The sequence below is a fragment of the Cenococcum geophilum genome (assembly GCF_001692895.1).
Source record: "Cenococcum geophilum 1.58 unplaced genomic scaffold K441scaffold_51, whole genome shotgun sequence".
Classification (NCBI taxonomy): Eukaryota; Fungi; Ascomycota; class Dothideomycetes; order Gloniales; family Gloniaceae; genus Cenococcum; species Cenococcum geophilum.
This window is the reverse complement of record NW_027137609.1, coordinates 984,514-1,008,532: the sequence shown is the minus strand read 5'-3', so window position 1 is coordinate 1,008,532 and position 24,019 is coordinate 984,514. Positions and strand designations below refer to the sequence as shown.

The 24,019-nt window shown below is 39.3% G+C and overlaps 1 protein-coding gene across 1 annotated transcript; it reads right to left on the bottom strand.

Annotated features, from left to right (window-relative positions):
- Positions 1–1,549: 1,549 nt before the first annotated feature.
- On the bottom strand, positions 1,550–3,856 carry K441DRAFT_689716 (putative dynamin; the record flags this gene model as incomplete). The annotated part of the gene is made up of 3 exons (XM_067652326.1): positions 1,550–3,373; positions 3,445–3,708; positions 3,764–3,856. The coding sequence occupies 3 exons, from the start codon at positions 3,854–3,856 to the stop codon at positions 1,550–1,552; spliced, it is 2,181 nt and encodes a 726-aa protein (XP_067499510.1).
- Between the last annotated feature and the right edge of the window lie 20,163 nt (positions 3,857–24,019).

Here is a 24,019-nt window from a genome sequence, read left to right as displayed (position 1 = left end):
GCAGTTCCGCTAAATGGTGGGTTCGCTGGTGCTGGATTTCGGGGCACGGCTCGAGATAAACCCTCCCGAGTCGCCCGCCGAACTAGAGGACGTGGGCCGCGTAATGGCATGAAATAAGGAATATGTCACATAGCAGCCTAAGAGGTCAGCACACAATGCATAAAAACTGTGTTCTCAGCCCCAACCTATGTGAAATACATGCATTTGCACACCTCTAATCCTTGCTCTTGGTAGCACGGAGGTTCCCTAGTATCACTCGGTGACTACGCGGTTACAGGTATATGAGATGAGGCGGAGGTAATGCAAAGCTGCGCGTGTGTGTAATGTAAATGTTCTGAAGAGTTTCTTTGCATGGCCCCTTATCAACACCGCCTTGTGACCTTGAATGTGGATCAGCGTCCTCCCCGTCACCGCCATAAGTCCGTATCCAGAATTCATGCATAAAGAGATGTCGGTCAGAAAGGCAGTCATCTAGAGTTCTTGCATAACGAAGACCCATATGCTTCATCGACAAAGATGACGGTGCTGTCAACCTATAAAATACGTCCTATTTGGCTTCGCCAGAAGGATCGGTCTTTTTGAGCCAATTGGGCGTTCGACAGGTGCCTTGAAGCTACTGACAGGAGCATGTGCGGATATACCAACCCGCATCACATCGCGTGAAACACATCCGCTCACTTATCAAGGGTGCGCGGGCCTGACCGGGAAATTCTGCCAAAGCTGATTAATGAGTTCCCTAATGGCTAGCCCGAGCTATAGGTCCTCGCGAATCAATATGCTGCATTGCCTTACTCATTGACAAGTCTAGAGACAACAGTTTGGGCATCAGAGCCTTTGCTATGCCTATTATGACTCCCTACCCCATGCGTGTATGAACTTCGCCCTGATGGTTGAGTCCCCGTCGTCTGTTGCATGATGGTAGGCCGCAGTCACTGGCATGGCTAATCCTGTGTTCCTGTGTTCATGATAACCACTTTGTTTTATCCCGAGTGGCGGTGCTATCGAGCGGGATGTGTCCTGGTGCAGCTGAAGGAGTCCTATACATACGACCGGCATAAACTTGGCACTTCGTGCTTGATATGCCGTCCCATTTCCACTCCTTCAATGTCAAGCACTCTGACGGAATGAGTGCACATCAGGTCTGGGGCATAATTTAATGACCCAAGCTCAATCTATTGAGGTCCCTTTGCACTTGTAGGTGTAGCAATGGCATGTGTTGCCTGGCCCTTTCTTCAAGGTGATGCTCAGAGAGGCCATGCACACAAAGGCACGGCCAACGAACGACTCGCAGTGGGAACAGGATGAAAGTCGACCAAGGGCTAGATGAAGTTATGTCCGTGCTAAAGGAGCTCAGGGCACGAGTATCAGGAGGGCCGAGTGCTGAAATATGCTGTTACGCAATGTACACGTAGAAGATCCACTGATTCATCAGAGAGACCTGAATTGGCAGTTTTGCACATATCACTGAGTATTGAATTGCACGATCTAGCCATCCCTGGGCTTACCGCAATAGAAGATGCGGGCCCGGTCGCACACATACTGCGAAGTACTACGTCCTCAATATCTGCATAGCAGCTTCCAGATCCTGAATCTTCCTTGTCAAGACTGCCCGCCGTTCCTTGGTGATTGGGGACTCTCCTGCCATTGCCTCCAACTGTTCAGCTTCCAACATGATCACCCACTCCTGGCTGAAGACAGTGAGAGGACTCATTGGTCCAGTTAACAGGTGGTGATCAACAGCTTGCTGGTAAACATTGTCTACGAATCGTTTTCGTGCGACCTTGTAATAGGACAATAAGATATCATGTATTTCTTCCTTAGCGTGTTCCGCATTACTCTTGTTCCTGGTAGTGTTTTTGACGGAGTCGAGATCGACTATCAGATTATCGGACGAATAGACAGAGCTATTATAACTGTTACGTTTGAGTTCGTTTCGAGCTTCTCCATGTAACATTTCCGCCGTCCGATTGCCACGGGCAACCTGAAGGTTCTCGTTAAAATAATGGTTCACTGTGTATGGTCTTTTCTCTCTCTCCATGGACACGAGGAACATCGCTTGGTCTATCGCCGCTTTATACCTTATAAGCACCTCACCGAGAATAGATGACCATACTTCCTCGCGAACCTGCATATCGGTACAAAGTATGTCCAGGGTAGTAATCATGAAACGGTGAATGACCACAATGACATGGCTCACGTACGCCTTGGTCATATGGGCCCATTTGCTTGACTGCTCTTTAAAGGCGCTTGAGAGGATGGTTCCACCAAATGTACCTAGGTCTAAGCCACGAGATCGCAGGTAAAGACGCTCAGTCCACTCCATAATGCCGCTTTTGGGGTCATCAATTTGACAGTCCTTGCTGACAATGTTTTCGAGGACAGTGAACTCCTCAAGGTTAATATCTTCAACAAATTTGCCCGTTTGTTCTGCATGTTCGTCGGCGGAAGAATCGCATGCCTCGCTTTCGGCGTCCTCGTCACTATTTGGCGGCGTTGATCTGGAGATCTCAAAAGAATGGACGTGTGCCTTCCGCTCAAAATCGTAGTTAAACATTTCTGTTAAATTGACCACGTACGTGATGAGCCTGAGTTCCTCCTTTTCTTCGAACATGGGATGTCTCGAGTAATGAGCGCTTAGGGCAGCATCAACCAGCTCCTGGAAACGTCGGGCGATGGTGCTCAAGAATAATCGTTGGTCTCTCTCCGTCTGACGGGCTGGACCGAGGCCTTCTAGTTCTGTACGACAATCAGATAACTGCTTGCTGACTTCCTTGCGTAGTTCTGGAAATCCCTTGCGCGCGATTTGACTTAAAAGCTCGCTCAGTCTTGCCTTCAACGCCTGCACACCGAGACGGTCCCTCGACAGGCTGTTCCAGGGCGCGTCCCGAAACATTTGCTCCGCAGCCCCATAGTTGAAGGCGTCATCATTATCTGCGCCGCGGTTTCGGACGACATAGTATCCAAGCATAAGCGGCCTTCTCTTTCCCAAAACTAGGTTACAAACAGCGACTTTCGCACTCTGCTCCGTCACCAAATCCGGCTTCGTTAATATGCCTAAAGTGCGCTCTCCGGGCTTATCACAGTCCTCAGCGAATGTGAGAATTTCTTGGGTGGCGATATCCACGTTGCTCGGGAGTACGGCAAGGATGATGGTGCGATTATTTTCGATGTACTTCTTGACCATGTTTTGCACAAGCTGAACGTCGCCCCTAGTCGTAACTCCCTCGGTGGGGTTGCGAAAGATGCCCGGAACATCAATGACTGTAAGGTAGTCTTCATCAGGACCACATATCTCAATTTTTAGGACATCCTCGCTGAAAACTGTCCCTTCGCTCGAGCAAATGTCAGTCCGAATTCCCATTCGAGTATTGGCCTGTTATGACGGTTAATAAATGATCCTAACCGTCTTCCTAGTCTAATTGATTTTGGGAAAGTGAAACCAACCTCTTTCAAAATTTGTGGGAATTGAGCGCGGAAACCTTTCGGGGATAGAATCTCTGGATGATAACCGCGCAGATGTCTTTTGTGCGCATTGGAAGCGTGAGGGCCTGGAATAATAGTGACCTCCACCCGAGGATCGGGGTCACGGCGAGATGTTATTTGTGTCGCATAGCGTGTGCAAAGCTCCAGATTGCGAGGAAACGGAATGTTTGTCAAGCTCTCCAACACAGATGATTTACCGGAACTTTGATCTCCGACGACAACGAGCTATAAGTAGATTTATTTGAGATAAGAACAAGAGCGTGAGCGTGAGCAAGCTTACCTGGGGCAGTGCAACATGTTGGCCGACATTTTTCTCGCGGAGCTGGTCTATCTTGCGCAGCAAAACTGGGCTCGCCAGATGGTCTATGGTCATGTTGAGCTGGATTTCCGAATTCAGGAGTAGAATCGAATTTCTGAGAGAGTTCCGATGAGATTTTAAGGAACCAAAGTATAATTTCAGATATTGCGCTCACACGACCGTGCTCTTCAACCGTCTCGGATGCCTGTACCGCTCTCTTTCCTTGGCCAATTTACGAAAGTGCTTTTTACAGTCCAGATGTCTGTACGTAATTGTGTTCTTTACGCTTGCTGAGACTTATTGGTTGACGATCGCAAACTACTGTCGCCATTCTGGTGATGGCGCCCACTCTGAATGGAATCCATACTTCGTCTATTGGTTAAGCTTTCGGGTGTGTGAACGGAGCCCATGTAATCTTAATACTATTAGCTCTTCCCCATGTAAAATGATCGTAAATGCCACGTACCTTAGCGTCACGCCACGCTTGAGCACATAGCACACAGGCCCACTCAGCGGTCGCCGTTCATCAAAGCAAAATACGCCGGGCTCGACGTCATCATCTCATCATACAGACGTGGACCGGCCTTGGGATGTGAACTGCCCAGCCAGAGACCAGGCACATGTGCCCTCTCACTATGCATGGAACCGTAGGAAATCGAGTGCCCGCTAAAAATACAGGGTACTTTATTATTTGCCAATCTTTATACCAGCATTGGTATTGTTATCCCTTGCAACATCGGTTTTCATCCTAAGAATCTGACCAATCAGAACACGGGACCCCCCTGGGCGGCTTGGGGGAGTATTTTCGCAATCCGAGTTGGAGGAACGTTATATTAATCCTTCTTGACAAGATCTGCGTCAATTCTGGCACGTTTTCGAGGCATGGTGGTGGTGCAATTGACGGTTGATTATATTTGAAAACGGGTGCCTCAACGTTGCAAGGGTAATCAAGTGCCGTCTGCCGCCAATAGGGTTACTTAGGACTCTTAAGGCGGTAAGCGAGGATCTGTTCAGTAGTGCTTTAGTAGTACGGCAGTGGGAGCTGTGTAAGTCTAGAAGGGGCGTTGGTTTAATTAAGAAGTGTGTTCTACTGCCCTGGTGTATATAATAAGTTGTATTTAGTTAATGTGGTTGATGGCATACGAATCTGAGGTATTATCCCTTCCGCTGGTGGCGTCTTACGAAAGATGGACCGTGCACGAACACCAGAATCAAAAGTACGCGTATAATCACGGAGCCTTGATCCTATTGATTCTGTTGGCCAGCATTATCGGGATAGAGGAGGTTGGGGTTGGTAAAGAAGTAACAACTAGGGCTTCGGTTAGACTTCCCGGCTACAATCGGCACTCCGCGCGTTCTCTTAAGAACATCCCTTGTCAAACTACAATATAACGACATCAGACCTTGCTAATTACTCAAGTTGAAATCATTGCAAAAATTTATATCTATAACTAACGCTCTTGTAGCTGCCTCTTGTTCACAACTAACCCAAACTCACTCATCCACTCACTCTCTATTTAACTAGGACAGTTCCATTTCTCACAATGTCTTACGTAGGCGGCCAATCCTACGAAGCCGATCCCCGTTGGACGGCCGTCGACTACTACAGCTTCCCCCATCTACACCCGCCGCCCTCGCCAACTCCGAGAAGCACGGCCTGCCCAACATGGCCGTCTCGCCATCTCAAGGCAAACTCCTAATGCTGCAAGCCGGCTGCCGCGCACACAGAACGTGCTAGAGTTGGGACGCTGGGCGGCTACCCGAGCATTGGCTGGCGTCCGCGAGCCCAGACATCCGCGTCACAACGGTAGATGGACGAGCGGCACGCGGCGATCGCGCGGGAAAATCTGGTGGCGGCGGGCGTGGCCGAGCGCGTTGAGGTGATCGTGGGGGCCGGGCTGGATGTGCTGCCGAATCTTGTGAAGGAGGTGCAGAGCGGCGCGCGCGGGAAGTTTGGCCTCGTCTTCATCGGTACTGACAAACAGAATAATTTGGCGTATGTTGATTATGCGCTTGGCATGTGCGTGCAAGGCGCGTGTATTATCGTTGATAAGGTGGTGCGTAAGGGAATGCTTGCTGATTTAAACACGACGGATTCCAGGATCCTGGGAGCTAGGAAGGTTGTAGACAGAGTAGGCGAAAATAAAATCTTATCTAATAAGATCGATAAATTATCGTGATTTTTCCTTATTGATAATTATCGCTTTTATTTTAATAATTTCTTAGCATTCCCCCACTTAGACCGATACTAAAAAATTCTCTACTTCTTATAAATTATTGTATAAACTATGGCTTTAGAAGCAGACTCCTCTCTTCTTATAAGTACTCTTAACTTAATTAACACTTTAAGCATAAAAGAGGTAGGTTAGAAAAGATCCCTAATTTATAAGCACTCTTATAAACTAGATAAAAGCGAGCTAATATCTAACTTAAAGAAACGGAAATATATCTACTATAAATACTATATATATAGTGTAATATCAACAACTAACCTTTAGAATTACTTAAAGTTAAAGTATAGAATTGTTATTAAGATAATATAAAGTCATACAAAAGTATTAACAAGTTAGAAGTTAGAGGAACTTTATAAGTAAGTAGCAGCTAAAAATAAGACGGACGACTTTAATTCCTATATACTTAAGAAAGTCCTTAATAAGGAAGTTATCGACCAGGCTCTTATAAATTTAATTATTATATAAAACCTTCTATTTTAGGCTATTAAGTAGCTAAAGTTCTATGTTTTCTGCTAGGCTCTTAACTAAGCGTTAGATGGATATCTTATAATAACTTATTTAGAAGTTAGCTAGATAATTAATTAGTTATTCTAGTTATAAAAGGATGTTATATAAAAATAAGTTTAGTTAGTATTAACAAATATTCACCTCTTTATTAATATCTAGACCTTTTTAAATAACTATCTTCTTCTAGTAATTTGCGCCCACTTTATTAATAACTAGGGGAAGCGGATAAAAGCTCTTCTTACTCTTTATATGGTAGCTACTTATAGCAGAGAAGAGCAATAGATTACTCTCCTTTTAGTGCTATAGGAGTATAGGATTCTTTAAAAGCTTAGAGCTATCATTGCTAATAACTTTACGATAAATAATACCCTCTATTATATAATAAGTAAATACCTTTAGGAGAAAGAGAATATTAAGTGGAATTCTACCTATTAACGAATCCGGTTCTAGGGTTATATTATTAATCTAGCCGTATAGGCCTTTCTCTTTAAGGGTATTTTTAATATTAAGAATATTAAGTTATATAAAAGGGATAAAGTAGAAGAAAGGGAGATAAGCTAGGGAAATAAGAAGAAGGAAGAGGTGTTTTAAGTAATAGGCTTACTTAGAAAGCTTTATAATATTATTATATACTCCCGCGCCTTAGCTGGTTATATAAAGGACTTTAAAGCTTATATAGGATAAAGGATTCTGCTTAATAATCGTATAAGATAAAATAGCTGGTTTTAGATACTAAAGATTACACTTAAGAAGGAGTTAGAAATTAATAAGTATATAAAGGCTAACTTTAATAAGCTTAAAGAGGACTATCTTTCTTTATAAGAGTGGGAAAGGCTTTCCTTTAACCGTTTTACTGCGCAACTTTAGAAATATAAGGAGATAAAGCAACGCTAAATTATGTACTCTTTACTATAGATATCCTTATTAAGCATATAGAGATAGCTCTTATATATCTACTTTTCCTCCTTTTTAAATTTAACTAATACTGTATAATAGGACGAGAACTAGTTAAATAAAGATTTTATAAGCCAAATTTAATATACTTAGGCTAAGTTTAATAAATACTACTAAAGAATAGACAACTCGCCTCTTTACGCTGCTATACTTATTCTTTATCCTACTTGTTATACAACATATATTAAATATAGTAGAAGAAAGAGTAGCAAAGGACTATACTTCTAAAGGTTAAAAAGCTTTAGGAGACGTACCGAAACTTAGAGAAAACCCTCTCCTCTTTTACTATTCCGTTGTATAAGAAGAAATCTCTAAAAGAGCTAATAGATCTTAATATATTTAATTAAATTATAAGGGAGTTTAATAAGAAAACCATTTAACTAAAGAGCTAGGATAAGTATAATAATTACTGCAATAAGGTACTATATAATATTAAAATTACTTCGCTTTAGTGGTGGTCTTAGAAGCAATATTAGAAGCGCTAGCTATAGCTTTTAGCTTTTATAATAGAGATTCTTTTAATTCTAGCTATAAGTAACAAACCAGAAAGAGTTTTTTTAGGAGGGCGTTGTATGGTATTATAGAATAGAATATAGCTTGGATTACAGAATATTAAGAAGACGGAGTATATAAAGAGCTAGCACCGGAGTGGGATTTTAAGAGAAGAACGTGGCTAAATTTATTCCTTTTTTATATATTAGGGGTATAGGTTCTAAATTTTCCTAAGTTATATAATATTTATCGAAATCAGGACAATAATTATATAATGATATGATAAGATAACGATAATTTTATCAAAGCTTATCGCTTAATTTTCGCCTACACTGGTTGTAGAGGAGGTGGGGAAGGATGAGAGATTAGATAGAGTGGTACTTCAGACGGTTGGTGAGAAGAGCTACGATGGGTTTTTGATGGCTATTGCGAAATAGCCCATTAATTATGTAAGTCTTTTAAAGGCGCAGTTTGCTTGATACCGCAAAATCTTAAGCCTTTGAGCGCAGCATTCCAGACTCCCCTTTAGGATACCACTGTGATTGAGCTTCACTACCCGCACCTAATTCGATAAATAGATTATTCCCGTATGCATATCGTTTACGGCGGCTTGTAAGGCTACTAATGGAGGAACATAGAATATAATCGTTAGAACCTTGATTATGTGAGCTTAGCGAGAACTCATTGGATTGAACTGAACTGAAACTTGCGGCCATTTATATATTGCGCTCCTATGACCTAATACATTCATCCTCCACTGAAGAGTACTACGTAATTATGGAATACAGATGTTTTATGAGGTCTTCTTGGGATATTACTAAGGAAATGGCCCGCCTGGCCATATCGAAGTTTGCTTTTGAAACCTTGACCTCGAATGCTAATTTCAAAAGACATCCCTAGATAGAGAAACTTCTAGATATCTTGCGTCCATGCTAGGGGGCTGTGTTTCGTGAATATATTGAATGCCTTTGTTCTAACTTTCCCTAACAGGTGTTGTTTTCCACAATTTCCACAATTTCAGTATCTCTATACCCTGCGCTAGGGCGAAAACGGGTGGACTTTACGTCGCGAATAGACGCGTCGGGGTTTGGATATACACGCTTCTCTCGCGTGAGACCTGTCGATCTAATGCAGATCAGAAAAAGATGAGGAAGATTCTGTCTATTTAAACTATAAAGAAAAGAAACTAGGAAGGTATAGGTAATAAGGGGGGTACAGGCAACAGAAATAGTGTAAGTCATAGGGTAATAGGCAACTGGAACAGGAACAGGGTAATCGGCAAAATCCGACCTGGATTAACAAGACTATTTATAGAGAAGTTTATCAATCTTCGCCGGGGAGTACAAGAAGAGGCAAGAAAAGAACAAAATAAAAATCCTGCGAGTCTCCGTGAAGGTCTTCACATAGTCATTTCCAATACTAGAAAAGAATCGAGTTAAGAATTAAGGCCTGCAGGCCTATTATTCAAGAAGCGAGTATCGGAAAGAAGGGTCTACGCTCGCGGAGAAGCAGTGTTTTTTATCTATATTTAATATTAATATAAGACTGTGTTAATATTGATATTGAACCGTCAACTTATATTGATATTTTATTAAATATTGAATATTAGGTCAAGCCTCTATATAAAACTAAAGTACGTAATAAAATAGGATCCGTACACAAGCGTGTTATCTTATAAATTAGACCCCGGAGAGAAATTGCGCCACGACGTAGCTAAGGGCTAGCGCTACGCTTATGGACCTTACCCTAGTCCTATAGACTCCTAGACCAATTAGATTACACTGAGAGGAATTTCTCCCTAAGGGTCTAAGAGCTTATAGGCGCCCTTTGTATACGAACTTAATGTTTCTTATTAGGTAACAATTCTTCTTTTTTACTACTATATCTCAACCCTTTTATAACGTCTAGTTATTATAAAAATACTATAAGGTAAGATCTCTTTAGATTCTCTATTTATTATATTATAACCACGTTATAGCCATATTATAATATGGGCAGTCGGTTGTATTTTCGTTGGTCGCATTTTTATTAGTTGTATTTTATTATCGGTCGCAATCTTACCTTACTACTATACCTTATATACTTCTCTACGTTTAATTGTCTCTAAAATACTATAAGCTAAAAGCTCTTTTTCTTCTCTATCGCCTCTATATTACAGCGATATTGTAGCTTTATTCTACAAGAAGTTAGATATAGGTAGTCGGTTAATTTTTATTGCAATCTTACCTTACTGCTAAAACTTATATACTTCTCTAGGTCTAATTATCTCTAAAACACTACGAGGTAAAAGCTCTTTATCTTCTCTATCGCCTCTATATTGTGGCGATATTATAGCTCTATTATATAAAAAGTTGGATATAGATAGTTAGTTAAGTTTTAGTGAAGATTCCGTTAAGAATCTAACTTACGTTTTACGACGATATATCTCACCCCTTAGTATTATAGATATAGGGTTATAGTATATATTTATAAAGATATAATTACCTAAAGAATCTATTATATTAAACATATATATTATAACTATTGTATTAGGATATTGTTGGAATGTATATATTGGAATGTATGGACAGGTTGCGTAGTTGTGTGTCCCTAATTAGTCATCCTTATGGTGACTCATCAACCCCCCCCTATTTAGGCACTGCGATCCTTACGATCCTCTGCGAAGGAAAGACACGAATGAATTAAGAACCTGTTACCTTATATTGCAATTGCAGTACCCCCCCGGGTGATACCGACACTGATCAGTGGATATCACAGATCAGCTAGGTGTTATTACGAAGAGAGACGATACGCGATCGCTCCTACCAAGGCCCGTCGATCTTGTCGCGTTTGCTAAGGAGAACCCTTCCTACCAAGGCCCTGGGAACTTAAAGAACCGACTCCTACCAAGGCTTCGTTCGGTTCGCGTCCATCACGCAAAACAACCACTTGAGAGACAACACGCGATCGCTCCTACCAAGGCCCGTCGATCTTGTCGCGTTTGCTAAGGAGAACCCTTCCTACCAAGGCCCTGGGAACTTAAAGAACCGACTCCTACCAAGGCTTTGTTTGGTTCGCGTCTATTACGCAAATTAACCACTTGATAAGGAGAACCCTTCCTACCAAGGCCCTGGGAACTCAAAGAACTGGCTCCTACTAAGGCTTTATCCGGTTCGCGTCCACCACGCAAATCAATACCTAGTACGACCTCTTTACTAAGCGCTAGTACACTATAGCAACCTAGCAGCGTTAGTAGCACCTACCTACCTATAATCCCGACACCGTTTGCTACCTTACAGATCTGCCACGTTGAAAATTACGTCAACAGCACGCCCTAAACGCCAGCGTATCCCCTTCCTTCCTACGGCCTTTGTAAGCCACAAACACCACGATTTACACTAGTTAATTATATCCGATATAGGAATTTAACATCCGGACTGGGGCAACGGGATTACCCTAACTAATGAGACTACCGCAAAAGATATCACCAACTACATTGACTTTAAAAATTAATAAGTATACTAAGCGTAACTTTAAGGATAAAAGCTTATGGGAATCATACCAAGAGGACTTTGATAATTTCGAGGTATAGACATTTAAGGACGCTTACAGGTCCGCAATTAAGGAACTTAAACAACTACTCTAACGTAATGGAGTATGGGTCTTTAACAAAAAGAGCAAGTTAGTACCATAAGCACTGTACAATGTCGCCCACGAGGATGACCCTACGGAATGGTTAGATGAAGAAATTAAGCTATACATTAATAATAAAGGACCCTTTAATTCGTACGTTATTAACCGCTGTCTTAAATTACGTTTATCAACCCCCTTAATGTCACCTACCCTAACCCCAGCTGTCTTAAATGACCTCCCTACGGCCGAGCCCCCCTCACCCATAAACGTCACGGCTCCCCTAACGAACGTTATAGCTCCCCCTACAAACGCCACGGCTCTCTCTACAAACGTTACAGCTTCCCCTATAAACGCCGCAGCTCCTTCTACAAAAGTTATAGCCACCATTAATTACGGCAGAGACTTAGTAACCCTAGTAAAGATGTACATAGAGGAAAGCAAATACAGCGAAGAGGATGACAACTTCGACCGCAAGCTTACGATTTTTAACGACCTTTGTGATAGAGTTGGTATACCGCAAGAGGCAAAGATTAAAGGCTTTCCGATAATGCTATATGGTATTGCTCTTAACTTCTACTATAAGAATAAGGCAACCTATACCACCTTTAACAGCATCTGTAACGCTATACGCAACCACTTTAAAGGACTAGAATACAAGCGTGGAGTTCTAACAAAGTGGAACGCTATAACTCTTAAGATAGTAATGATAAAGAGCGAGGGCAAGTCTACAGAGGACTGCCTACAGCTACTGCTCAACAACCTCCGTCATTTACAGCATGGTCTCAACGCTAACCTCCATAATGACGATTTCCTACATAATAAGCTCATCGTCGCTTGTTAAGACGTCGCTGCTTGCTAGGTAGCTTGCTCGAACCCGCCTACTATACTTACTGGCCTCATAAACAGCCTATAATTATTAATCGTCACTTATAAGAAGATTAATGGTACTATAGGATAACCTGCCAATGTGTTCTTACAGCTTACAGAACAGCCTACGGACGTGTTCTTTACTGACCGTCGCTACTACTGACCGATATCCCGACCAAGTTTATTAAATAATTATTACGGTAATAATGCTAGGACGTGCTTCGTGTGTAAGAAAGGAGACTGTTAGTTAACTAAGTACACTAAGGAAGAACGTAACAAAGCAAGAGAAGGATTTAAGAGATATGTCCACCAGTACCTCGCGGACAATGATATCAACGATGACTTTAACAAGGACATAGTTCCAACTATCACTAGCGGTAATTTCTTCTACGACGACTATGGTATTGAACACTTTATGACTTTAAATAGACTAATACTAATTAAAACCGCTAAGAATATGGTTATGTCTATAAACAACAATGCCTTTGCCTATAGCCTTACTGGTAGTACGGAACCTAGTAGTACGGAACCTAGTGGTACGAAATCTGAAAACCTTACTCTTAATATTAACTTCCTTAACTATTATTTTGACGACGACGGATAGGACTATAGATACTTAGATACTCCTACAACACCTTCCGTAATATTTACGATATCCGCAATATCCGCAATATCCGCAGCAATATCCGCAATATCCGTAACAATATCCGTAATATCCGTAACAATATCCGCAACGCCTACAATACCTAAGATATCCGCGATTCCTGCCCTAAGTACCTGTTGACCTATATACTTCTCCTTTATACTTTCTTACCTTCTTTCCCTTTTTGTAAATGTCGCCAGTGTTGGAATGTATATATTGGAATGTATGGACAGGTTGCGTAGTTGTGTGTCCCTAATTAGTCATCCTTATGGTGACTCATCAACCCCCCCCTATTTAGGCACTGCAATCCTTACGATCCTCTGCGAAGGAAAGACACGAATGAATTAAGAACCTGTTACCTTATATTGCAATTACAGTACCCCCCCGGGTGATACCGACAGATATAGCTTATAGAAATACATAAAATTCGATTTTTAAAACATTTATTTCGCACTAAAGCAACGCCTATAAGCTCTTAGACACTTTATAGAAGATTTTATTAGGTAATAGGGATACGTAGGGGGCTATAATTAGTGCGCTATTCTAATTAGTCTAGGAGTTAGTAGGAGTTAGTGGAGGGTTTATGCGTTATCCTATATTATAGAATAAATCTTCTGCGGAGCGTCTGATTTATAAGATAACAAATATATATAGGCATTTAGACTCTACCCCTCGCCTCTTCCCCCCCTTTACCTACCTCTCTCCCTACCTCTCTCCCCTTTACTATATATTCTATAACTATTTCCTACCTATTTCCTATACTACTATCTATAGTATATCCTATATAACTATATAAAATAGTAAAATACTTCTATACTTATATAAAATATTTAATACTTAATATATTAAATATTCACACTTTTCGCATTAATATTAAATATGGATAAAAACACTATAGAGAAGAGATCTATAACTTAGATAGGTTGTTATTAGTATGCTTTAACAACGTGCAGAATATATATATCACAATAATATATACTATACGGTGTTGTAAATAGATGTTATCTCTTTAATACGAAGAAGGGTAAGGAACTTAAGGTTCCTTACCACGCTAGTGCCGCGGTAACACGTGACGGTAACTTGCCTTATATAACGGCAACTTGCTATACGTGGCGGCAATTTGCCTCCTATTGCAATGCAATATATTCTAGCTATACTAGGAGTACTTTAGAAAATGCGGAGGACTAGTATCCTATAACTGTGTAGTTTAAAAATCCATATATACACTTCTCTTTCCTTTTTTCCTTCCTTCCTTCCTTCCTTCCTTACCCTATGCCTTTATATTAGTGCTATTGTCAGTAGCACGTTCTACCTATTCTACTGTCTTTAACTTAATTCGGTTTATGTTAATAAGTCGCTTAAGAGCTAATAATGGTTTACTTTTAGTTATAGCGTCTGTAGGGTTACTGTCTCTATCGATCTACTTAACTTTAGCTATTTTGCGTCTTTTATATAACTAATATAGGCATATAACATCAATTATAAGTCTCTTCTCCTATATAGTTCCTAGTTTAACGAGGCATTTATAAATCAACTTTAAATCAGTGTAAAGAATAAGCGGTAGGCTAATATTAAGTTGCAATTCAACTATGGCCTTAATTATAGCGCTAATATTAAAACTATGGGCTATAGCATATAATTTAGAGACTAGTACGCTTCTAGTAATTCTCTTACACTTAACTAAGGACCAGTGGACGATGTTTATCTTATTTAATAAGTTTGCTAGTACTAAGATGTATTTAATCTGTAAAGAGAGATCCTTATTATTTGTAAATAAGGAATTAGTAAATATAAGTAGTTATAATATCTCTATATCGAGTTTAACAAAGTTTAAACCTCTTATTAGGTTCTTAATTTGCCACTAAATCCTCTTATTAAGTAGTTTTGTGTCTTTCTTATTAGGGTTAATTACCTAGGCAGCGTAGGATAAATTAAAAAAAGTTTTAGGCTGGCATACGGACGCAATATAAGCTCCTCTTACTTATTAGGCGATGTATTAGTTCTTAAGTATAAGTACTATGTAAATAGTGCCTCTAAAACTAGTTATTATAATAGCTTCCTTAATATTAATAAGGGTCAAGTTCTAGTATTAGCGCTTTTGCGTAAGCGTAATTATATAATCCTATTATCGGATAATACCTCCATTAAACTTAATTAGGTGTTTTAGCGTAAGTTATTTACATTCCTTAGTTAAGAACTTAGCTTTTTTAATCTTCTCCTATTCTAAAGCTGTAAAGACTAAGTTAGCTAGTAGGAGGGTGTTATTAGTCTATAAACTAACTATTCCAAAATTTATAGGGTTGTTAAGGTGGAGTAAGCAGGGGTTATAAGTAGATTGGCTTATATTTAGTTCTTTAATATAGTAGTTATAGTAAGTCTTAAACTAATAATTACCTACCTTAGGAATGCCGTATAAAGGTCTAATAACCTTTAAAATTGTGCCTTATAAGACTTTAAGTACTATACTAAGTTTAAGAGGTGCCCTAATATAGAAGTCTCAATTTAGTCTTATAGCTAATTATATATAGGCCTATAAAATATCTTATAAGTAGAGATATGTGCTATTATTCTAAGTTATAGCCGTAATATAGAGAATAAGGCGTTGGCTAACTCGTTAGATTATAGGTAATTAGGTTAATACAAGGTCTTTTTCTAGGTTATTATATACCTATATAACTAGTCTTAACTTCTTAAAGGCTTTATTAAAACTGGGGTTTTTAATCTTGTTAACAAATCTAGAGTTAAATACTCTGTTGCTTTATAGTATGTCTTTAGGGTTAACTAGTTTAAAAACTCCTTTCTTAAGTAATCCCTTAATTTCCTTTTAGCGTAATACTATAAACTAATTAGACTTTATAAGTTAATTATTGTCCTTATCTTATAGATATATTAAAATGTTCGCGGTATTAGCTTTAATAGGGTACTTATATGGTCTACCTCTTCTACGCTTAACGGGTTAAGGTCTAGGCTTAGTTTAAGGTAGGGGTTTAGGTTTAGTTTAAGGTAGGGGTTTAGGCTTAGTTTAAGGTGGTTCGCTTTTATTATCTTTTAGTTACGTATTCTTTGTAATCTTAGGGTTTACTAGATATAGTTTTATAACCATACTATAGAAGTTAGTGGGTCTGTAGGGAAGTTATATAGTATAGGTCTTATTTTTAATACTAAGTAGGTTGTGCGGACTAGACTAGTAGCTAGGTTAGCCTATAGATCCTTCTCTCTATATTAATATAGGTGAGTTAAGTAGTAGGTTATAGATTGCAGTTATTTTGGGTCCGTTGCGCATGTTAAGGGCATCTACTACTTAGCGCTCAGCTTTAAGCTTCTTAACTTCTTCTATAGCCTTTTTAAGAGCTACTGCTTATTATATAACTGTAGGGTTAGGTACGTCGGATTCCACCATACGTAGGTAAGCTCCAAATACTAGTAAGGTGGGTATAAGACCATTAGGGCCTGCGGAATTATTAATTACTTTAAAAGCCATTTACAGGGCTATATCTTTACTAATATCTGGCAGTTTTATAGTAATGATATGGTATATGCGACGGAGGGGGCTATAGTAGCGTTCTACCATTCTAACTGAATTGTGGGCTTTAATAGGTATACTTCTTATAACTGTTCCAAATATTATAGCGTATTATTTAAATTCCTTACTTATAAAATTCTTGCCTATATTATATATAATAATATTAGGAGGTCCTAGGTATGTATTAATCCAGTATATTTATAATACATCCTATATATGCTTAGCGCTGATATTTTACAGCTATCTGCTAGCTTAAAATTATATTCCTTTATTAACAATATACAAAAGGGGTGCGCTATTAATATACATAATATCAACTATAATTAAATAGTTAAAATCGATATTATTATATAAGGTAAATCTGAATCTACTAGGCGACTTTCTATATTTTTAATAATGGTGGTAGTAGTGTATAAGATAATCTAAGGTCTTGCTGTTAATATTATACCCTAAGCGTTTAAGTATTCGTATAAGACGCTCAGCTAAAGGGTGGCTAAAACGGTAATATAGTTGCTTCAATTCTACGTCGGTAAGGTAGTAGGGGTTTTATTTAAATAACTTAGTTAAATAAGTACATAGGGATGTGTTCTAAAGTAGGAAAGGGTGGCTAAAGCAATATACGATGGGTACTTCGCTCTAAGGGGTGATTAGCATATTTTTTAGGTTGTTATAGTACACTTATAGGTAATCTATATCTGCTAAGTAAAGTAAAAATAGGGTGTCGACCTTAATAATATGAAACTCGATTATGCTAATTAGGGTAATTACTTTAGCTAATCCGATTAATGAGGTTAATTTAATGCTAAACTATACGTTAACCATGCCTTGTGTAGTGGTATTAAGCTATACATTAGTATTGAGTCTCTAGAATGCTAAGAATTGGCTATATCTTACTATAGATCGTTTAGATGCTCCTATGTTAATTATTATACCTAGAAACTTGTCTGCAGTATAGCGGGACGTAAATATAGTTATATTATAGGTAAAGGGGTCCTAGTCGGTTATAAGAGGTACTATATTATCTATAGTTATAACCAAATGGCCAAAGGCTTTATTAGCTAGGGTGGCGGCTATAGAAATTGCTTTCTACTGTTCTACTTGGCTAAGGGAGGTATAGTAGTAATTAATATTTAGTTGTGAGTTCTTGTTAGTTGCCTTATAATTTGCATTAATAGTTAGTGCTTAAAAAGCTTTCTTAAGCTCTTCTTCTAAGTTAGTATTGTTATCCTCGTAATCTATAATATATTAGTTAAGTTATTTCTTAAATTAGTTATCGAATTTGCTAAACCTATCTCTATTAGCAGTTCTAAACTTAGCTTTAGACTCTTCTTACTCCTCCTTAGTATGTCTCTATAAGCGATATCCTTCCCTATTATATATAAAGCAACGTAGTTTCTTTTGGTTGCGGTTATATGGAGGGTTATTACGGTTGCTGCGGTCGTAGTTATTATCTCTTTTATAGAACCGTTGGTCTATAAAGAAGGCTTATATCTTCTCTATATACTCTTTCTTATATACTATAATAGACGATTAAAGTTTATTAATAAGGGCTCTAAGGTTGTCCGGTGGGTTAGAGACTATATATCTATATACTAGGATTCCCTAGTAAGAAGTGACGATTTTGTTATAAAGGAAGTCTATAGTTTATAAGGTAGGTTTAAGGCTATACTATAGTTAACGAAGTCTATAGATTAACAATTGGAGACATTCGCTTGTTAACTTGTCTATATTTCCTGCTATTACTATTATAAGTATAATGGTATTATACTCGTCTAGGTTCTTGCGTTAAAATCCTAGTCCTTTAAAGAAATTTTAAAGGTGCTTGCAAGCTTTAGTAAATAGTAAGTAAGATAGTTAGTTTATATAGAAGTGGTCCAAAGCTAGTCCTTTTAGCATAGTAGGGAATGCCTTAAGGTAGGCTTCTTAGGGTACGTCTGCTTAATTATAGATGTTATAAAATATTATTAATTTATAGTTAAGGCTTTTGTTTATGCCACCGTATTTCTACTCCTCTATATATATCTTAGCTGTATTCGCAATTTCCTTACTATAGCTAGTTATAGTAATATTAGGACGCCAAGGTCCTTAGGGTATATAGTAACATAATAACAGTAACAGGATGCAAAGAGTATCTAGTTCTTAATGAAGTAGAACTGTAAAACTGAATTCTACTATTCTCTAATACGGGGCGACTACGTTTTGTAGGCGCCTCGCCTGCGCCTCACCTACGCTAAGCCGGTTACGGCCAGTACGTCTTTATAGCCTAACAATTACCCCCCCCTTCTTAAGCGGCTATCCTTAGCCGACGCTATTATACAATAGGAGTGCTATTATTGCCCTTCTCTAAATAAAAAGTTTTTAACAAATTTAAGTAAATTAGATAATGTAATAATAGGGCAATATAATAATAGGATAATATAATAATAGGACCTTGTAGAGATCTATAAAGGTAGGAGTTCCTACCTAAGTAGGACATTAGATTTCCCTTCCAATTCCATTTTAATTTATTTAGCCTACAACTCGCCTTCTTTATGACTTCTAATTAATTATAAATCGCAAGCGCTAAGCTGTTGGTTCGCCTGCTTGCGAGTCTTCTGTAAGTATTCTTTATACTAGCTTATAGCTATTGCTAACCCTACTAGGCGCCGTTAAAGCTCCTATACCGCTTATAAGCCGCTTTCCTAGCTTTACTAGAACTAATCTACCTCCGTTACGCTAAGCGTATAGCCACTACTAGGCGGGCTACCTGCGGTAAGTAGGCTAACTGCAATTACGGGTACTACCAATAACTAAATAAGTCGTGCCAATTAGTACGTCTAAGTGCGTTAGTTTAGGTTCTGATAGCTAATAGACTAGGTCCCTAAGGCCTTCTATAGCCGCCTAAATAAGCTACTTGCCCTTATTAATAGGGCTAAGTGCTAGTGGGTTGCTGGCGGAGATACGGCTAACCTTAATACTCGCGTTACTGCTGTCTAGAAGTCTTTTACAAAGGATATTAAGGTCTTAGTACGCACCGGCGCCAAGCATGGTCTCCGCTAGCGCCTAAAGGGCAAAGACTTTCCTTTACTTTAAGTGCAGGAATTACAAGCCATCCGTCGTACTCTTAAAGGAATTCTTAATATAATACGCGCTTTAGTACATATTGTAGCGTAGGTGTTTCGCCGTTATAGCGTATACTAATAGTACTTATAGGCCAATATGCCTTCTATTGTAAGGGATAAGGAGGATAAGGGTAAGGGGGATAAGGAGGAGGAGGAGGAGGAGGAGGATAAGGAGGAGGAGGAGGAGGAGGATAAGGAAGGAGGGGAGGAGAGGGAGAATTCGTTGGAGCTGTAGAGTATCTATATTTCTATCGGCGTGCTGCTATCGCTCCGCCGTCTTTCCGTCATCGCCCTACTGGTAGGGCGTAATCCTAGTTATAATTTAAAAGTTTTTTATTCTCCCACCTACTTTCTTTTCTATTTGCCCCTTAGGGTAAAGTAACTATTATACGTCTCCTTTACGTCCTTATTAATGTCCTCTACTGGGACCTATTTATTATATTCTTCTAGCTAGCCTTTCTACTTAACTAGGTACTATAGGGTCTAGTTATATCCCCTCCTTCTACGTACTTCTTCTACCTCATATCGGTCCTCTTAGTCCGCTTAATTGTTTAGCTTAATAGGCCCTAGTAGAGGGTCTTTAGTAGTGCCCTTACGTTGTTTATATAGCTCTAGTAAGCTAATATAAAACACTAGGTGGATATAGTAAGACGTAGGTAGATATAGTTAGTATACTTACTTTCTAACTAGTTTGGCTATACTAAAAGGTCCAATAAAGCGTGCTATAAGTTTCTTACTTAGCCTTTTTAGTTTAAGGTTCTTAGTTAATAGCAAGACTAGATCCCCTACTTTGTATACCTATAGTTAGTGATAACGATTATAGTATTTCGCCTACGCCTCGGCGGCGTGCTCCTAGCGTTTCGCCAGCGCTTCACGTTTAAGGAATATTCTTTTAATTCTTTTAAAGGCGGCTAGAATAGAACTACTATCGTCTGCTTTAATCTTGTATTTTAAATATAGGTAAAACCCGTAGCAGGTATAGAACGGGCTTATACCCATTATGCTATATTTAGCATTATTATAGGCGAATTCGGCTAGTAATAAGAGGCCTACCTAGTTACTTTGCTTTTTATTACAGAATATATAGAGGTAATACTCTAGGGTTTAGTTCTGGCGTTCTATTTACCCGTCCGTTTACGGGTAAAAGGCCGTACTTAGCCTACGTTTTATCTTCGTAGTAAAGCATAGCTCTAACTAGAACTTACTAGTAAAGATACTACTACAATTAGATATAATCCCCCTAGGGACTCCAAAACGGCGTACTACTTTATTAAGGAAGAGGTCCGCAAGTTCGGTTATAGTAATAGTTTTTACTATAGGCAGATATAAGGCCATCTTAGTATAGCGGTCGACTATTATATATATTGCGTTATACACCTTATTGCCTTATTTGCTAGGCGGTAGGCCTGTAATAAAGTCTATTATAATCTCCTACTACAGCTGGTCCGGGTAAGGCAGCGCTTAGAGCTCGCTATAAGGGCGATATTAAAGCGCATATATACGCTAGCATAGATTATAGGTAGAGATGTAGTTTATAACGTCCGTAGTTATACTAGGCTAGTAGTACTTACGTAAGAGTAGATCTAAAGTCTTTTTCTTACCGAAGTAGCCAGCTAGGGCATTATCGTGGTGGATCTGTAGGAGCTCTATATAAACTATTAGGTCTAGGGGTATATATAACCTCCCGCGGTAATAAAGTAGTCTATTAGAATTAAACTGCCACACTAGCTTCAAGCGGGTGCGTTAACAGCGTCTCGCCGTATCTACGCTATTGCTGCGCTTTTATAGCATAAAGTTATCTTTAGTCTAAAGTCCTTTAATAAGCTTAATAACTGTTTCCGTACTGGACTTATAAGCACTCTCTTAAGTACTAGCTTCTCTAACTTAGGTCCTTATTATACGCTGCTTAACAGTATACGTGTAGGTTGCCTAGTTGAACCGTAATACTATATAGCCTAGGCGTACCGCCGTCAGGTCGCTGGCTTATAGCCGTAGAAATAACACCTCTATAGAAGGCTCGCTTTCCTATATACCTAATAGGACTTTTACTTTAGGTTAGTGGCCCCATATTCCTAAAGTCCTTTAGAGTAATAGTAGTATAGTGTTTTCTTCTAGCGGACCCCCTACGCCTAGGAGTCGCCTTAACGGCGCGTCTACGGGGTTCGTTTTTCCCGCCCTATGCTTAATAATAAAGTCATAGGCAGCTAATACTATAGCCTATCTAGCTTGCCATCTATTAAGGGCTTTTACTTTTATAAAACCCTTTAGATTATTATGGTCTATAAGCACTTTTAGGCGGCTTAATAGCCCTTTAATATAGTGTCTCTAATGCTTAAAAGCCTCTATAATAGCTAGTAGCTCCTAATTATAGGTCTTATAATTACGTTCTACTGGCGAAAGCTTCCTAGACTAAAAGGCTATTAGATACCAAAGGCCATTTTTAAATAGCTATAATATAATTGCTGCTAGGCCTTATATAGAGGCATTAGTCTCTAACTAGGTCGGTAAGCTCGGCGTATAGTGTCGTAAAAGCGGCGCCGTTGTAAAGGCATTGCAGAGCCGGCGTATTGCCTACTCCGCCTCTTCTGGCCAACTAAAAGGCCCAGCTTTATGGCCGTTCTTTACTCCCTTAAGGAGATTAGTAATAGGCTTTGTAATAGCAGAGTACTTATAAATAAACTAGTAATAGAAGTTGGTAAAACCTAGGAAGACCTAGACATTCCTATAGGATTAAGGGCTCTTCTACTTAGTAATGGCTTCTACCTAGCTAGAATCTATTGCTACGCCTTTAGGACTAATAATATATCCTAGGAACTTAACCTCTTATACGCTAAACCTATACTTCTTAAGGTTTGTATATAGTTAATATTACCGCAACCTACGTAGTACTTCTAGTACGTGGCGCTAGTGTTCCTCTAGATTTTCTAAGAAAATTAGAATATTATTAAGGTAGACTATATAGAAGATATCTACTAGTCCTAATAAGACTTAATTAATATAGCCCTAAAAGGTCACTGGTCCGTTGGTTAACCTAAAAGGCAAAACTAAATACTTAAAGTAGCCGTAACGCGTACGGAACGCCGTCTTTTACTTATCGCCCCGATGGATATAAAGACGGTAGTATATATTTATTAGGTCTAACTTAGTAAAGATCTTAAAACCTGCTAAGCGGTCTAAGGTCTTACTAATTAATAGTAGTACGAGATAATTCTTAATCGTTACCTTATTAAGGCCTCTATAGTCTATATAAAGCTACAGCTTCCTGTCTTTTTTAGGTATAAATAGGTAGGTGCCCCTACGGGACTAGTACTTAGTTAGATCTAACCTTTAGCTAAGGCGTTGTCTAAGTACTCCCTTAGTACCTCTAGCTCCTTAACTAAAAGGTTATAAAGCGGTCTATACGGGACCTCCTATCCCTCTTCTAGGTCAATAGCATAGTCGCCCTAGTAGTATTGGGGTAGCTTTCCTGCTTCCTTATATAAGAAGATATTACTAGCTTTTTTTAACTGTGGGGGAAGAACCGGTAAGCTGCCGTCGTTTTATTTGCTAGGCATTAATCTAGTAATTACTAGGGCGAAGACCCTAGATTCCCTCTAGAGAGACTCCGCGAAACTCTTAGGGGTTTATAGTAATAGGGATAAGCCGTCTAGCTTCTATTACTACGCCTTTACCCTATAGTTAATAAGAAGTCGGGCCTTCTTTAACCCCGGTATACCTAGGGTAATAGTAGGGGATGCGTTAGCCATTCTATAGTAGATAAGGGTTACTTCCCTAATCCTACCCTAGCTGTCCTTTATTTATAATGGTACCTTATAGGCTTTATAGTAATATACCTAAGTTTTATTTAACTAGGAGTAGGTAGGAAATTCTATGTCTAGTATTTTAAAGTTATACTTTATTACAAATCGCTAATTAATTACATTTACTTTGGCGCCGAGATTAAGCATTACTAAGGTCTCCTTCTAAGTCTGCTAGGATAGGACTTCTCCTAAGATAGTAATAGCTTCCTTATAATCTAGTAGTAGCTTACGCCCTACGGGTATAAGGGGCTCTAAGGGCGCCTACCTTTTCCTAGCGTAGAGATAGCGTTTACGCTGCTTGGTGGCGGCTGCTGTTGCTATTACTACTCCGGGCATTGTCGCCACCAATATCCTAGCTTACTATAATTTTTATAGTTTCCTTTAGGCTAAGTCGAACCCCTAGCGGTATTACTTTGCTCCACCGTTAAGTCGCTAGCGGTGGTTTTAGAGTCTGTTCTCCCTAAGTTACCTAACTAGGTAGTCTTTATATTTAAGTTTACGGCGC